Source organism: Neocloeon triangulifer, unplaced genomic scaffold, assembly GCF_031216515.1.
Source record: "Neocloeon triangulifer isolate White Clay Creek 2 clone unplaced genomic scaffold, ASM3121651v1 ptg000016l, whole genome shotgun sequence".
NCBI lineage: Eukaryota > Metazoa > Arthropoda > Insecta > Ephemeroptera > Baetidae > Neocloeon > Neocloeon triangulifer.
Genome location: NW_026775558.1, coordinates 1 through 16861, shown reverse-complemented (window position 1 = coordinate 16861; position 16861 = coordinate 1). Strand labels below are relative to the sequence as shown.

General features: G+C 30.8%; 1 protein-coding gene and 1 long non-coding RNA gene across 2 annotated transcripts; one reads left to right on the top strand and one right to left on the bottom strand.

Annotated features, from left to right (window-relative positions):
* Nucleotides 1-2750: 2750 nt before the first annotated feature.
* Nucleotides 2751-10187, bottom strand: LOC132202900 (uncharacterized). Its single transcript, XM_059630185.1, has 9 exons — nt 9875-10187; nt 5606-5818; nt 5462-5548; nt 4895-5053; nt 4272-4376; nt 3891-4117; nt 3343-3730; nt 3177-3288; nt 2751-3095 (listed from the first exon to the last, which is right to left on the bottom strand). Exons 1-9 carry the CDS (start codon nt 10137-10139, stop codon nt 3032-3034), a joined length of 1620 nt encoding a protein of 539 aa, XP_059486168.1. The 5' UTR covers nt 10140-10187; the 3' UTR covers nt 2751-3031.
* A 3026-nt stretch (nt 10188-13213) lies between these two features.
* Nucleotides 13214-16705, top strand: LOC132202901 (uncharacterized). Its single transcript, XR_009442417.1, has 3 exons — nt 13214-13393; nt 15605-15698; nt 16142-16705. It is a non-coding gene; the product is annotated as an uncharacterized LOC132202901 (long non-coding RNA).
* Nucleotides 16706-16861: the final 156 nt, after the last annotated feature.

The window sequence follows — 16861 nt, the reverse complement described above, 5'->3', positions numbered from 1 at the left end:
CTAACCTGACGATATATGTCGATTTTTATGATCAGACTTAGAATTAAAAATTCAAAATATGAGGTACTTGGTACTTATAAATATTTTTTTTGACTTTCTGAAAAGGTCTCAGTGACACTTATGAAGACCCTACGTTTTCACATTTTTTTCAATGAATTCCGAGTCGTATATTTATTGGTACCTGACGATATATGTCGATTTTTATGATCGGACTTAGAATTAAAAATTCAAAATATGAGGTACTTGGTACTTATAAATATTTTTTTTGACTTTCTGAAAAGGTCTCAGTGACACTTATGAAGACCCTACGTTTTCACATTTTTTTCAATGAATTCCAAGTCGTATATTTATTGGTACCTGACGATATATGTCGATTTTTATGATCAGACTTAGAATTAAAAATTCAAAATATGAGGTACTTGGTACTTATAAATATTTTTTTTGACTTTCTGAAAAGGTCTCAGTGACACTTATGAAGACCCTACGTTTTCACATTTTTTTCAATGAATTCCAAGTCGTATATTTATTGGTACCTGACGATATATGTCGATTTTTATGATCAGACTTAGAATTAAAAATTCAAAATATGAGGTACTTGGTACTTATAAATATTTTTTTTGACTTTCTGAAAAGGTCTCAGTGACACTTATGAAGACCCTACGTTTTCACATTTTTTTCAATGAATTCCAAGTCGTATATTTATTGGTACCTGACGATATATGTCGATTTTTATGATCAGACTTAGAATTAAAAATTCAAAATATGAGGTACTTGGTACTTATAAATATTTTTTTTGACTTTCTGAAAAGGTCTCAGTGACACTTATGAAGACCCTACGTTTTCACATTTTTTTCAATGAATTCCAAGTCTAATATTTATTGGTACCTGACTAACCTGACGATATATGTCGATTTTTATGATCAGACTTAGAATTAAAAATTCAAAATATGAGGTACTTGGTACTTATAAATATTATTTTTGACTTTCTGAAAAGGTCTCAGTGACACTTATGAAGACCCTACGTTTTCACATTTTTTTCAATGAATTCCAAGTCGTATATTTATTGGTACCTGACGATATATGTCGATTTTTATGATCGGACTTAGAATTAAAAATTCAAAATATGAGGTACTTGGTACTTATAAATATTTTTTTTGACTTTCTGAAAAGGTCTCAGTGACACTTATGAAGACCCTACGTTTTCACATTTTTTTCAATGAATTCCAAGTCGTATATTTATTGGTACCTGACGATATATGTCGATTTTTATGATCGGACTTAGAATTAAAAATTCAAAATATGAGGTACTTGGTACTTATAAATATTTTTTTTGACTTTCTGAAAAGGTCTCAGTGACACTTATGAAGACCCTACGTTTTCACATTTTTTTCAATGAATTCCAAGTCGTATATTTATTGGTACCTGACGATATATGTCGATTTTTATGATCAGACTTAGAATTAAAAATTCAAAATATGAGGTACTTGGTACTTATAAATATTTTTTTTGACTTTCTGAAAAGGTCTCAGTGACACTTATGAAGACCCTACGTTTTCACATTTTTTTCAATGAATTCCAAGTCTAATATTTATTGGTACCTGACTAACCTGACGATATATGTCGATTTTTATGATCAGACTTAGAATTAAAAATTCAAAATATGAGGTACTTGGTACTTATAAATATTTTTTTTGACTTTCTGAAAAGGTCTCAGTGACACTTATGAAGACCCTACGTTTTCACATTTTTTTCAATGAATTCCAAGTCGTATATTTATTGGTACCTGACGATATATGTCGATTTTTATGATCAGACTTAGAATTAAAAATTCAAAATATGAGGTACTTGGTACTTATAAATATTTTTTTTGACTTTCTGAAAAGGTCTCAGTGACACTTATGAACCCCCCGTTTTCACATTTTTTTCAATGAATTCCAAGTCGTATATTTATTGGTACCTGACGATATATGTCGATTTTTATGATCGGACTTAGAATTAAAAATTCAAAATATGAGGTACTTGGTACTTATAAATATTTTTTTTGACTTTCTGAAAAGGTCTCAGTGACACTTATGAAGACCCTACGTTTTCACATTTTTTTCAATGAATTCCAAGTCGTATATTTATTGGTACCTGACGACTCACAGAAAAAAGTTAGGTCCGCAACAGCAATACTTTAGGTTTACTTTATGGATACTTTTAGTATTCAGGACGTATTCTCTTTCTTAAAAGTATACCTGTTTAACATGGGCCTTATGGGAGATGATTTTTATACCTGCTCGTCAAACTCGCTCCGTCTCGACCCTTCCCCTCTTTTGTTGGAGATCCCACCACTGTCTGCTAAAATGCAGCTTTTATAAATAAAGCTGCACTAAATTTAATAGAAATCTTTTCTGATCCTTATGTGATTCGTTATTTAATTACAATATCGTAATATTTAGTTGTTTTTAGACATAATTATGCATCAGCATATGAAAAATTGGAAATAAATTTTTTTATCACACTTTTTACATGACCAAATGGGAAGCTTCGTTGTGTGTATGCGTGTGCATTTGTGTCATTATTATATAAAAACCACTCTTTAAAATAATTGAGTACTTTTTTTTATTTTTTCAAATAAGAAGCAAATTTAAGAATTAAAGATACTCATACAAGCACAAATCTCTTACTTAGCTTAGAATTCTTAAAACATTCAAAATATTATTCAATATCTAAAATCTGTGTTAATTATGAATTATAAATGCGTCAAGTTAAGTACTATTTACAAGAAATATTTGATTAAAAATTAATTTTATGTAAAATATTTAACATCATTAATGTTATCATTAAACAGTCACTTAAATGAAGTTGAAAATTAAGCAATACGATCATCATTATTATTATTCTCATTACAACTAATTTTATATACAATAACTTTATTAATAATATTATTATTTTACATATTGCGAAACTCATTTGCATTCTGGGCTGTGGCCACTGGAATTACTAATAATATTATCAAACTTTATATGAATGAATGTTAGCCGCAACCCTATTGAAACTGCTTCAGGTAATAATCGTCGGGTATGTCGTAGGTAAAGCCTTTTCCTTCAGCCCTGTAAGGAAAAAATTTAAATTTAAAATTATGAATCATTTTTAATACACATACACGCAAATATAAATGATTTCAAAAATACCTTTTCTTTGCCACCCTCAAATTAGCAGAACATTTGTTGAAATTGTGCCCTTCTTTTAAATCTCTCTCCGTGAAGGGAATCTTCTCAGTTTTTCCAACGTGTTGCATGTAATCTATTGATAAAATAATAATTTTAAATAACAATTTTACTCTTCACTTAAACTTACATTTCATAGCTTGCACAGCCTCCTTCTCAACTGGACTTAAGCCTGTTGATCCAATTTTTCCTTTTCCATCGTAATTATGCTCCATAATAAATTGTTTTCCAAAGTATAAAATCATAAACAATTTCAATCCAGCTGCTAAAGGGTTTGTTTTCGTGTACTCATTTCTAGCCCTCTTTCTGTTTCTTCCTTCGGGATCCTGAGAATTTTCTGTTTCCTGCTCCTCTCCATCAATTTCATTATTCTCATCTCGTTCGCTAGATGTTGAACACTGTATTTTCTTGTTAGCTTCTTGTGCCTTCTGATATTCATGGATTTGCCGAGTTTTGCTCAGTACTAAACGTTGTATTTTTCTGCTACAAACTGTAGGGAAACCAGCAGCGATTTTCCACTGAAATCATGTAATTATAATTATTTTGCAATCAGTTTTTCCAAATTTCCAGATATGTACTTTTATAGTAAACTTCGGCATACAGATTTAATCTTGTCAATTTTATTTTTATATTTTTTTGCATGATTCTATAATCTGCATAAGATATAGAATTTCATACCTGATCAGATGATGGCGAGTTTTGGCTATTCAATGTGTTTTGAGAATTTGGCGAGGAGAATGAATTCTGTGGAGAATTTCCGCTTATTTCAGATGAATTTCTGTTCTGACCATACGGAGATGTTTGGTGGTAATAAGTTGGCGGTGATGTTGATGTACAGTGGTTGTTTTGTCCAATCATCCCAGTATTTTGGACGATAGTTAGTGGAGACCGCCGACCATAAGCACCTGCATTATAAAGTTAAATTTTAAGAATGATGAGTATGCTATTATTTGAAATTTCATCCTTGAATGCTTGTTTTTAGTTGCAGTTGTTCTGTTTATTGCTTGCGAATCAGACCCATACCAATTTATATTATAAATCGAAATTTAAGACACATACCTGAATAATTAAAATGTGGCTGTTGCTGTTGATTGTAAGCAGGCCCTAAATTTGGTTGCGCAAAGCTTGATGTATTTGCAAGTGTACTGTATTCTCCAAATCCTTCTGAAAATTTAATTTTTATAATTATATATCAACTAAAGAAATGAAACTTAGCTTTTTTGATTATGCAAACAATATAAAGAGCAAAAATTATAACACTATAAAATACGTGAATAATTTAAAAATTTTGTATTATAATGGAACTATTGATATTTTCTTGATTCTCAGGGAACATCTTTAAAATTCTCAGTTTATAAATTTTAATCTAAAAGAAATTAACGTAATAAATTATTATTTTTCTCGATTTCATATGATAAAAGGAAGTTTTCCATGTTGCAGTGTTAATGTATGCAAAACAAAATTTTATGTTTCTTTAAATGATCTACAAGCTCTCATATTGGACAAAGTTACGAAAACTTGGCAAATTAAAAATAAAAAGCTGCGGATGTTTAAGAGACTTTAACCGTTTTACTAGTAGAGCCATTTCGGTTTAATTTGAATAATAAATTTCAACAATCGGGACAAAGCGCATGTATTTGTCTCTTCGACGCAAGCGCAATTTTCTCTTTTAAAACACTTACGTTGCACACAGTTGTTTTGCTGGTTGTAATAATGTTGATTCGTATTACAATACATTGACTGGCTTTGAGATACCGTTGAGCTGTGATTAGGTATGGGGGACCTGTTTTCTTGAAGTGTTATAATCTGGTTCGGTGAATTATGCTCATTCATCATCTCATCTAAAAATATGAAAAGTGGGTTTAGAAAAGCTTAAGATTCAAAACAGAAAAATTTAAAATTTAGGAAGTGATAAGTGATAAGACTGATATGAGCGTTTGAAAAACTCAACTTTCAACTTTTTTCAAAGTAAAAGAATTTAAAAAAATATATAATTATATTTTAAGGTGTTTTTCTGTAACAGTTTTTTAGCATTTTGATTTAACATATAAACATAACACAAACGTTTACTTCGAATAAAAATTTAAAAAATGAAATTTCTATCAAATCAACTATATTAACAATAAGCTTACAGCTATTAAGTTCCTGTTTTTTTTTTTACATTGTTATAAAATAAAAAAATATAATGCGATTTTCAAATTTTGTGTAACGGAAGCAAAGTATCAGTAAATAATTATAATAAACCTAACCAATACGAATAGGTGATGGAGCTTTCTTCTGATTGCTTTTCTGTTGGGTGACTGACTCAACCTCGTTCAGTGCGGCTATCCTTGATGCTGTACACAGAAATGTTTAAAATAATTATATTGGAAATTAATTTTGTTAATAATTACTTGCTGGGGCGGCTGCCCTCGTCGACTTTTCTTGCAAAATGTTTCTTTTTACTGATGGTCTTCCACGTCTTCGTCGAGCTGGCCGGTTTGGAAGAACGAGCTCGGCAGTTTTACCACTGTGATTAAAAGTGTCCTCTTTGTTGCTGGGGTTTGGCCTCCCAGCATTACGCGTATGTACGGTCTTGGCCATGGCTTCCGAAAGCGATCCTGTTTCTGTAAAAATTAGAAATAGAGGAGGTTGTTCAAATAATTCATATTAAAAGTTGAAGTTTATTATGAAAAAATTAAAAATGAATTTTAACTTGATCAGTTTGTAATGTACAAATAATATTTATGATATATTAATTTTCAATCATTTATTTATAATTTCGTGTTTCAAAATATCATAGTGGGCTGCGCTCGTAGATTATTGCGCTCGCGATCGCTGAGCCCTAAGAACACTGCGCTATGAGCTCAATTGATAATTTTCGCTCGCGCTCTTCACACTCTTTTTAGACATTTTCCAAAGTCAATACATAGAAAAAAAAAATATAAATTTTCGTTGGTAATTAACAAAATGATTTTTTTATGTAATATGTATTTAGTAAGTTTTAAATTTGCTTTTATATAGAAGACCATGAAATTCAAACATTTAAAGCGTTTGATTAAATTCCAGAAAATGGAGACAAAAATCGGACATTGAGGATTCCATTTAGTATTAAAAGTATGCAACTAGAACAAGTCCACTCTAATATTATAGATAAATCATTTTTCCCACTTCTCAAACTGAGCAAAACCTAAATTAAAAAAAGGTGAAAGATTATATAAAATTTAATTAAAAAGTAATAATTCACCTGGCAGAAAGAAGAAAAATTCCTTGGAATGTCTTAAATTAAATTTAAAAATCCTTGCTGCGGCAAAAAAAAAAAAATGATGAGCGCAAAAGAGCGCACGATTTCTTTATAAAATTGCTCTCGCGCTCGCAGAGTCTATAAAGAAGCTGCGCTCGCGCTCTGATCGCAAGCGCGAGCGTAGATTGCAGAGCGCATTGTGCGCTCTTTGCTCACTATGCAAAATATTTTGAAAATATATCAAACATTTTGTCTTTATTTTGAATCAAGAAAGTTAAAAAGTGAAGTGTAAGTTCGGTCACCTTTCTTTTTGGGAATAGGAATAGAGCAGCTGAAATAAAGCAACTTAAGTGGAAAGTACTCGGCGCTAAACGGGGACTAAAGACACTTGCTTTCCCGGAAAATCTTATACTATAAGCGATTCAATAAGGACATAATAAGAGTGCAGATGTGACGTTAAAGTAGACTTTGTGTGAAAAATATTAGCATCAACTTTTGCATCAATTAGCCTCTCTTTGATGGCCAATTTATTCCATTTTTTTTTCTTTCTAATTTCTGCCTGCTGACTGGCAGATTTAGGTGTTTACCACAAAACGATAATAAATGAGGAGGGAAAGAATTCTTGTTAAAGAAAAGGTGGTTCTAAATTCTATGCAGGCGCCAAAGAAAGAAAAGAAGGCTCAGGGTGCTGTCGCGCGTTCATGGAGAAATACAACAACAGCCTCATCCTTTGTCAGCAGACAGAAGTGCACAACAAAAAGATACTAAAAACATCAACTTGTCAGCGACAAAGCACCAATATTCGCTGCAACTCCGCGTAAATAAGAGGGGATCATGCCGACAAAAAGGTGAAAAGCAAAATATTCTGTAGGTGGCGGTCGCGCTTTTCTTTCTGCGCTCTTCCTGCCATAAAGTCGGCATGGATGTGAATCAAAGACCTTTTTTTTACATAGAAATGCACTTTGAAATACAATAATCTTCCTTTGCCGAACTAAAATTCACAATACTTGGAATATTTCTATTATATCCGTGGGACCTAATCATAAATTCTGTCGGCAGATGAGAGAATGATGCTGGTTTATTAAAAACTAGCCAATTGCCCTTGAATGTAAGAGATACACACTTTCAATATTATCACATATGCTGACCACATAAAGTAATTTTCCCATTCATGTTCAACCAGAATGCATATGTATAATATATAAAGGAAGTATTTTACAAAATATTCAACATTGGAAAAGCCGTCATTTTAATTGAACATATCAATTTGAACGCAACTTGAGGAATTATAAAAAAATTTCTTAACGTTAATTTATAATTCAAAGCATTATGGCCTGATTTATTAAAATGAAACAAAATAAAAGATGGATGGATAATTTTAAGTTGTCGCCACTGCAAAAATTTCCCATATATCTCTAAAAGAATTTTCCAATTCATTGCATTTTCCACGAACTGAAACACATTTTGTCAAGCTCCATGAGAAAAAAAAATAAGTGACATTCTGGAGACTTGAGGATTATAAAGGTGAAGGAAAATTATAGAAAGAAACTTGAAGCGCTGACAACTTCCACTTTGTGAAAGGGCTTTAGGGAGAGGAGAGGAAAGACATGCACGCCAGAATTGAGCTGGACGCTACTTATTTTTCTCCCTTTCTTGTCAGAAAATTTATTCTGGGTTAAAAACAACCCTCTTCAGAGAAAGAGACTCTGTTGGTGGCATAGAATGGATCTCAGGATTTCTCGGAAAGAAATCTTTCCATTGAAAATATTTTAGTTCTAATGTTCCCTTTGTAAACAAAACATCCTTTTTGCTGCTTTTGATCCAAAACTTGAAATAAGAATAATTGTATGGTTTATAAATTGTACATGATAAATTCAAATTGAAAAGAGTGGCCGAATCTAATAAAAAAATGCGTTAGTGTTAGTGATGTAATATTAAGCAAAAAAAAAAAACTGAAAATTGAACAAATAATCAACTAATTAGTTAGAGGTCCTATATGACATTTCTAGTCTCCCTTTGTAATGAACCTATGTTTATCAATCAAAATGTAAATAATTTGAAATACTTGATATAAATTTTATTAAAGTGTGATAAAAACAAATTTAAATTATACAATTAGGATATCTTTTATAAATTTTGAAATTTATGTATTGAAGGAGAAAAATAAATAGCCCCAGTTGCATTTAATTAGCTTTTTATCTAGACATGTCTAGATAAAAAGCGGATAAAATGTGGATAATGGCGACTAAGGAAATAACAATATTTAGAAAAATATAAAAGTTATGTTGGTGCTTTTTTTAAATTTTTATATTAAATGATCATTAATTTGAGTTTAAAAAATTAAATTGGCCTTGGCGTGGACTGCAAGAGCGCTGCATCCCAAAATGGCCAATGTATAGATAAATAAGAAAGAGAGTGCTTAACTTTTCAAGCGGCGCAATCTTCAAATTTCACTGAATGATTTATTCATATAATTTAAAAAAGAACCAAACCTTGGTTGAATATTCATTTATTCTAATTGTCTGTTGAGGTTTGATATAATGTTCATTTGAAAGAAGACTTTTCATCAATAGGTTTTTTATAGTAATTTTTGGAAAAAAAAAATATCCTGCTTTATTTCGACTTCCGGTAGCAAAAAATGCAGGACTGGATTTAATTTTTATATTTCTATGTAAACCAACAAACGTATGAGTATAATCAAAACAAGGTATAATCAAAACAAATAGAGAAAAGGCCGACTTTCAATTAAACACATCAGTAATCAGTATTTCAAAGTATTATTATACGTGCAAGAAGCAAAACTCAATAATAAGTTGTCAAGTGTGATACAACTCCCGAGACGTTGCACCTTGCTTGAAGCATTATAATGAAATGCCTCACAATCAGCAGGGGGCCCCATTCAAAGAACCGCAAAGAACCGCTACAAAGCAGGTATATACTACTCCACAACATATCCCGTTACACTATATTGTAAGTAAGAAACGTGCATTTGCTATCATCCTTGGGACACACGCACGAATAACAACTAAAAAACGCTGGTTTCATATCAATTTATTAATGGGACCAATTTATATTTTAAATTTATCAATTTAATATTTTTTATTTTGTATAATTATTTTTATCGGTGTCATAATTAAGATCTTTCTTCTCTAAAACGCCATATTAAGTTGTATAATTATTATGAACTGTTGTCCCGTTCTATATTCTCCAATATAAAACTAAATAAAGCAAGTTTCAATATCTAATTCAGATCTAATTGAAGAGAAATTTCTACGTAATTAGACGGTCTTCTGTAATTTTCTATGATACAGTGTTTCCTATAAAAAAATTAATTTTGTTGGTGACAATGGTGACCCTATTCTTGTGCGTAATTTAAAAAAATTCAAGATACAAAAAAAATATCACATGATTCAAGGAAAATTTCAAAAATTTTACTCACCTCCTAATCCAATGATTCTCACGGTTCGAACCACATTTCCAGGAAAGGTCGCCTCAACACCGGATTTGAATAAAACTCGATCTTCCTTTCGAATAGCAATATTTGCGTTGACGATGAATTCCTCCTTTGTCACTTGATCCACAACTGTAGCTTTCAAATAATGCACCGGCTCGTTTGCAGATAATAAGGGAGACTCGTTATCAAAAATTTCGATTTCATTTAGAATAGAGTTTGGGCTTATTGCCATTGCCTTTTGCATCGCCATAGTATGGAGCCCACTATAGACGAGAAGAGACGAATGACCATGAGCGACGACGGGGATGTACTGGGTGTGGGTGAAGGTGAACTGAGCTGCCTGCTGCCTGAGCGAGAGAGCATCTTCCAGACCTGAGTATGGAGGAGGGGTGATTTGAAAGGGCCCATTGGAGGTTTAATTTTATGCACGTTAAATCACAGGTCTAAGATATTATAGAACAGAATTAAAATAAGTGTTCATTAATGCAAGGAGCCATCTATCATTAAGTTGAGACAAAGAATTTTAATTAATTTGTTTATTATTTTCTAAACTTATTTATCAAAGTATAATATTATGTTGCAAAACGCGTTTCTTTATCTATTACAAAGGCAATTTCTGCTGATACGGGATAATGATATTTTATATGATATTATATAATTATATAATATTATAAAATTATTATAATTATATATATATATAATTTTAAATATCTAACTTTCAACAATAATTTAGTAGTTAAGTTCTAATTGGCAAGTTAGAAGTACATCCATATTTAGGATTTTTTATAAACGCAAACAAACAACGAAAAAAACCAAACAGAATTTTCGTCTCTCCTGTTTGTGAAATCAGCTGATTGCTGTTAAAAATTCATTTGTTTTTAATTTTTTGCCATTGTTCAAATCGCAGCAAAATTGCACGAAATACTACATTAAATTATAAATAAATACCTTTACACAATGCGTTTTACTTAAAAAATAAAAATTATTGGAAGGTTCTTTAAATTTGAAAATTATGGAATTTTGATTAATTTTTGAAGAATATTTTTTATACGAGTTAGAGGCTTCTATGTAAGAACGGAAAAGGTTTGCTTGGTGAAATTCCCAACAGCGGTTCTCATAATAACACGCTCAATAGATTTTCATTTTTGACGTGTTTTTTCACACTTTGAATTTAACATAGGAAAAACAATAGGAGCTACAAATTTCTTTGCAACGTGATTTTGTGCGCAAAGATGGGCCTAATTTAAGAAATTTTTAAATCTCATCTTCGTTAAATAGAAAAAGAAAATTTTTTTAATAAAAATGCTAATTTTCATAGTTTTTTCTCAATAGCTTGCTGAAATTGCTTTCAAATTGTTTAAAAAAAATTGTGAACCCAAGTGGGGCAGATATATCCTACTCCATAAAATTGGAATAGAAGTTGAGATATGACCAATTAATGCATTTTTAGCACTCCGTTTCTCGGCGGCACGAAAATCCAGCCGTGCGCTGAGAGGAGAGCAGAGCCGAAATTTAGATAACACTCGAAAGCGAGAATTCAAAATTGTATAACTTTGCTCCTAATTAAAATAAAAGACTCAATTTTCAAAAAGCGATTCAATTTTCATTTTGGCATCAACTTTGGTATCAATAATTTTTTTTGTAACTAGAACTGGAGGCCAGATATAATTTAAATTTTGATCTTTCATGCAAAAATAAAAATAAAAATTAAAAAATCGTGATTTATCGATAAGAAATTAATCAAGGAGTATATAATTATACTCACTTTATTTAAAAAATAATCGAACATACATATTGTTCAAATATTGTATGTCTCTACATCGTGAACGTCGTCATATTTGTAAGAAATCTGCTTAATTATACTCTTTGATATAATTAATTTTGATTCCTCAAAAACAGAGTTTTTATTATTCATTTGCCATCAATCCAATTTAAACCTTTAGATTTTCATCAAATGCGTTAAACCCTCATTTCTAATGTTATAGTCATTATTTTTATGCAATATATCAAAATTTAATTATATCTGGCCTCCAGTTCTAGTTACGAAAAAAATTATTGATACCAAAGTTGATGCCTAAATGAAAATTGAATCGCTTTTTGAAAATTGAGTCTTTTATTTTAATTAGGAGCAAAGTTATACAATTTTGAATTCTCGCTTTCGAGTGTTATCTAAATTTCGGCTCTGCTCTCCTCTCAGCGCACGGCTGGATTTTCGTGCCGCCGAGAAACGGAGTGCTAAAAATGCATTAATTGGTCATATCTCAACTTCTATTAAAGCAGTGAGCTCCCAATTTTATGGAGTAGGATATATCTGCCCCACTTGGGTTCACAATTTTTTTTAAACAATTTGAAAGCAATTTCAGCAAGCTATTGAGAAAAAACTATGAAAATTAGCATTTTTATTAAAAAAATTTTCTTTTTCTATTTAACGAAGATGAGATTTAAAAATTTCTTAAATTAGGCCCATCTTTGCGCACAAAATCACGTTGCAAAGAAATTTGTAGCTCCTATTGTTTTTCCTATGTTAAATTCAAAGTGTGAAAAAACACGTCAAAAATGAAAATCTATTGAGCGTGTTATTATGAGAACCGCTGTTGGGAATTTCACCAAGCAAACCTTTTCCGTTCTTACATAGAAGCCTCTAACTCGTAAAAAAAATATTCTTCAAAAATTAATCAAAATTCCATAATTTTCAAATTTAAAGAACCTTCCAATAATTTTTATTTTTTAAGTAAAACGCATTGTGTAAAGGTATTTATTTATAATTTAATGAAGTATTTCGCGCAATTTTGATGCGATTTGAACAGTGGCAAAAAATTAAAAAATGAAATGAATTTTTAACAGGCAATCAGCTGATTCCACAAACAGGAGAAACGAAAAATATTTTTCGTTCCTTTTGCTGCCTCTCCTATTTGCGCCCGGCCAAGTGCAAGCAGCTTGAACCCTGCGGCTATTGTTGTTTACTCTTCACCCCAGCCTTTTCTGTGAACCTATTGAGGACGGATCGCGGGATCGCGGCTCTGCTCTGTCCAACACCAACATACATGGTTGCCAAAGCGACTAATATATCTCATCATTCAATGGCATACATTGCTTCTAATTATATGTAACTTAATTGTATTTAAAACGCAAATTTCAGGAATCACGAGTTCATAATTATAAAAAATTTGTAAATGTTACAAATATTGGCACCTTGTTATTTTTAATTTCAAACATTTTCCCAACACTGTCAGGGATCTATTCTCTCCTCTCCTTTTTATGATGTGCGCATTTCTGGCAGAAGCTCCCAGTGTATTTTGGTGTGGTGTGCTACTGTCAAGGAGTTTGGTTCCAAACTCCTTGGCTACTGTGCTGTGTTATTCATCAGAATTCATCCAGCGAGCATCACAAGAAAGCGGAGTGCTCGCGGCATTCGCGCTAATCATTCGTCGCTCTGTGATTGTGAGAGTGGTGCGAATTTGCAGCCTCCGAATATACAAATAATTTATCACCGTGGCTAAGAAGGTAATTATCTTTGTTCTCCTTATTGAGTTTCTTTTCATTCAAAAAATCAATATTTATTGATTTATTTTAATGCAGAGTGCCTTACAGAAATTTAGGAGAAATAAATTTTTGTGACATGTTTAGCGAGTCCTGTCGACTTATTAGTATAGTTTGAAGAGCGGAAGTTTATATTTTGCTGGTGGATAGCTTTTCAGTCATGCAGATATGCGATATGCAAGGTGGAGTTTTCCCCTATTTTGCAATTAATTCTCTGAAAGATTGAAAGCCACGCATGTTTGAAATATTATTATTTAGAAAAATATTTGAAATAAAATCACATAACAATCACCAAGGGAGAATAAAAAGTTCCAACAAGTCTCTCATTTATTTAAAGAAATAATCATGCCAGATGGAATGAAGTCCTTCCTAATGACTCATCACCAGCAAACGCACACACTCGTGCTCGCATTCCTAGTGTTTCCTAATGTAAAAAAATACTTTCTCGTGGGAATTTCGAAACAATTTTGATGTATTTGAAATCTCCATAAAAAGATGACACTAGCGCAGTTTGATTCATAACTCTACGGCAATTAGAAGTGAAAGTAGCTCTGGTTATCAAATTTTGTATTTCAGTTTTTTTTGCTCTGCTCTGTTCATGAATGTAATATTGAAAAAAATTCTTATTGACAAGATTAACTTTGCTTCATAATATTTAGCAGTTGATTAATTTTGATTGATAGACACCTAATTTTCTCTGATGATTTTCTCATACTCGGCCAAATTTACAGGCGCTGCTAATTCACCGCGCGCGTTCAGATTTGCGACTTGCGCGAACGCAATTTTTTTTTTATATGCTTTAATTAAGAATTCAAAATATCAGTATTGGCAGATTCTTAAATAAACGTTCAATTTTTTTTGGATATGAAATATTTAAAAAAATAGAAGTAGAGTAATTTTAGCTTCTGCGAGAAATTTGTTTATTTTAAAAAAAAGAGAGGCGATTTAAAAAAATTTACTTTTATAGGCAAAATGTATACAATTAAATTTTATTAAATTTTTTTCATAGGCGTGGTGACGTCAGATTTTTTATTTTTTATTACTTACATATAGGAGACTTAAATTCTCTTTTTGCGGTAATTATTTTTTGCGTAGAAAATTTCTTTTTATTCTTCTCAAGATGGCAAAATACATGAGAAATTTAAAATAAACCTAGAATTCATAATTCATCAAAATATGTTCAGCTGTTTAGAATTACTAATTACTAATTAGAAATTAATATTTAATAGCACCTCAAACTTCTGATGAAGACAAGTGCTGCTTGTTATATTTTTTGACATCAATACTCCTAAACTTAAGCAAAAAAAAAAATGAATAAATAAATCTGACGTTACCACGTCTATGAAAGGAATTTAAACTACATTTTGTCTAAAGGTATTATATACTTGTTTTTAATTTCCTTTATTTTTTATATGAACGTAAACAAAATTCTAGTGGGACGTAAATTTATCTTGTTCTAGTTAAGATTTATTAAAATATTTCATACACCTAACAATTGTTTACTTAATTATCTAAACCAAAGCTGATGTATTGAATTCTTAAAATCAACACGAAAAAAAAACGTTCGCGCGTCTGAACGCGCGCGGTGAATTAGCAGCGCGTGTAAATTTGGCCGAGTATGAGAAAATCACCAGGGAAAATGAGGTGTCTATTAATAAAAATTTATCAATAGCCAAATAATTATGAAGCAAATTTTATTTCGACAATAATAATTTTTTTAATTTTACATTCATGAACAGAGCAGAGCAAAGTAAATAAAAATTGTGTATTGGCTGCGCAAAGTAATTAAATCAGCTGTAATAAGCTGCAACAACAAAATATATTTTTCACTCACTTGCATATCTGCATATCACATGAAAACTAGTTAATATATAAATTCAAAAATTTAATTAATGAAAGTCATTTCTGCATAAAATATTTAAACTTTTCAATATTGAAATTATTATTTCCATTAAAATAATACTATATGAGCTCACAGATTTATGACAGCAGAGCATTCTATTTTTATTTTTTATGCTTCTTTGTTTCTAAAAATAAAATACAATCCCAAGCATCTTGATTAAGAGTAATCAAATTTAACAAACTCAATACATTTTAAATAATTTTATTTTGCGTTATTTACTTCTTTATTGTATGCAATCCATTTGTTTATATTTGCTTTTGTATATTTTAAAGATGGACATCGATGAGAGTACACAGGAAGGAGATGAAGTTAGCCAATATATCATCAATGACACTTTAAGTGAGCAGGACTTCCACGATCATAGAGGTAAATTTTATTACAAGATAATTATTGTTTTCTTCCATTCCAGTGGTGCACTGATTATTACTTTCAGCCTTTTTTTTTTTTTGCTAAATTACTTTTAGGATAGAAAAGCTCATAATGAATGGTCGATTTCTTCAATTTATTGTAATTGTTTATAATTTTTTGAAATTAAATTAATATAGTAAAATGGCATGTAAAATTTAAAACATACAGCGGAGCAGATGGGGGTATCGTTGCATAATGGATAAATAGATTAACTGATGGGTGCATGTACCTCATTATAATTTTTATATTTTATTGAGAACAATTAATATTTTAAGCCTTTTTTGCAATGCCAGTTTAATTAATAATAAATAATCTCCAATTAATACTTTTTTTATATATTAAGATATTTAAGAAACTAAGCTAAGGAGGTTTTTTACATTTATTTTAAAACAATGTTTCAGATCTCTTTCGACATGATAATTTTGAAATCGAAGATGACTGGATACACAGTGATGTTGAAATGGAGCATGAAAGTGACTGTAAGCATATCAATCTATCTGGAGTTGAAGAAGATTTTATTTCAATAACTGGAGTGACATCAAATGAATTTGTTTTAATGATGGTAGCGTTTATGCTCAAACACAAGATTTCATATGATGGTCTTACCGATTTACTAGATTTGATTAACAATGTCCACCCAAAAGCAAAAGAAAAAAATCTATTTTACGGCACGAAAATAACTACATATAAAGTTCGTAAATTTTTTACAAAAAAATACTCATTTGTAAAAAAAAATTACTGTTCAACTTGCATTAAAAATTTAGAACACTCCGAGCAATGCAAAAAAACGCTTTGCTTGAAAAAAAAGTTGGCTCCATCAAATTTCATTTATTTTCCAATGCAAGATCAACTACAGTGTATATTTCAGCGAAACAACATCCAAGGATTTATACGTAACAAGCACATGCGTGTTAAGAAATTCCCTGAAAATTACGAATCCATTGTTGATGGCAGCGTGTACAATTCAGAGCTGGAATTTCTAAAATTACCTCTAACATTTTCATTAGGATATTATTCTGATGGAGTGGCTTTATTTAAATCTAAAAAAATTTCTTTTTGGCCCATAATTTTTCATATCAATGAGTTGCCACCTAATGAAAGATATAAGATTGAAAACATGA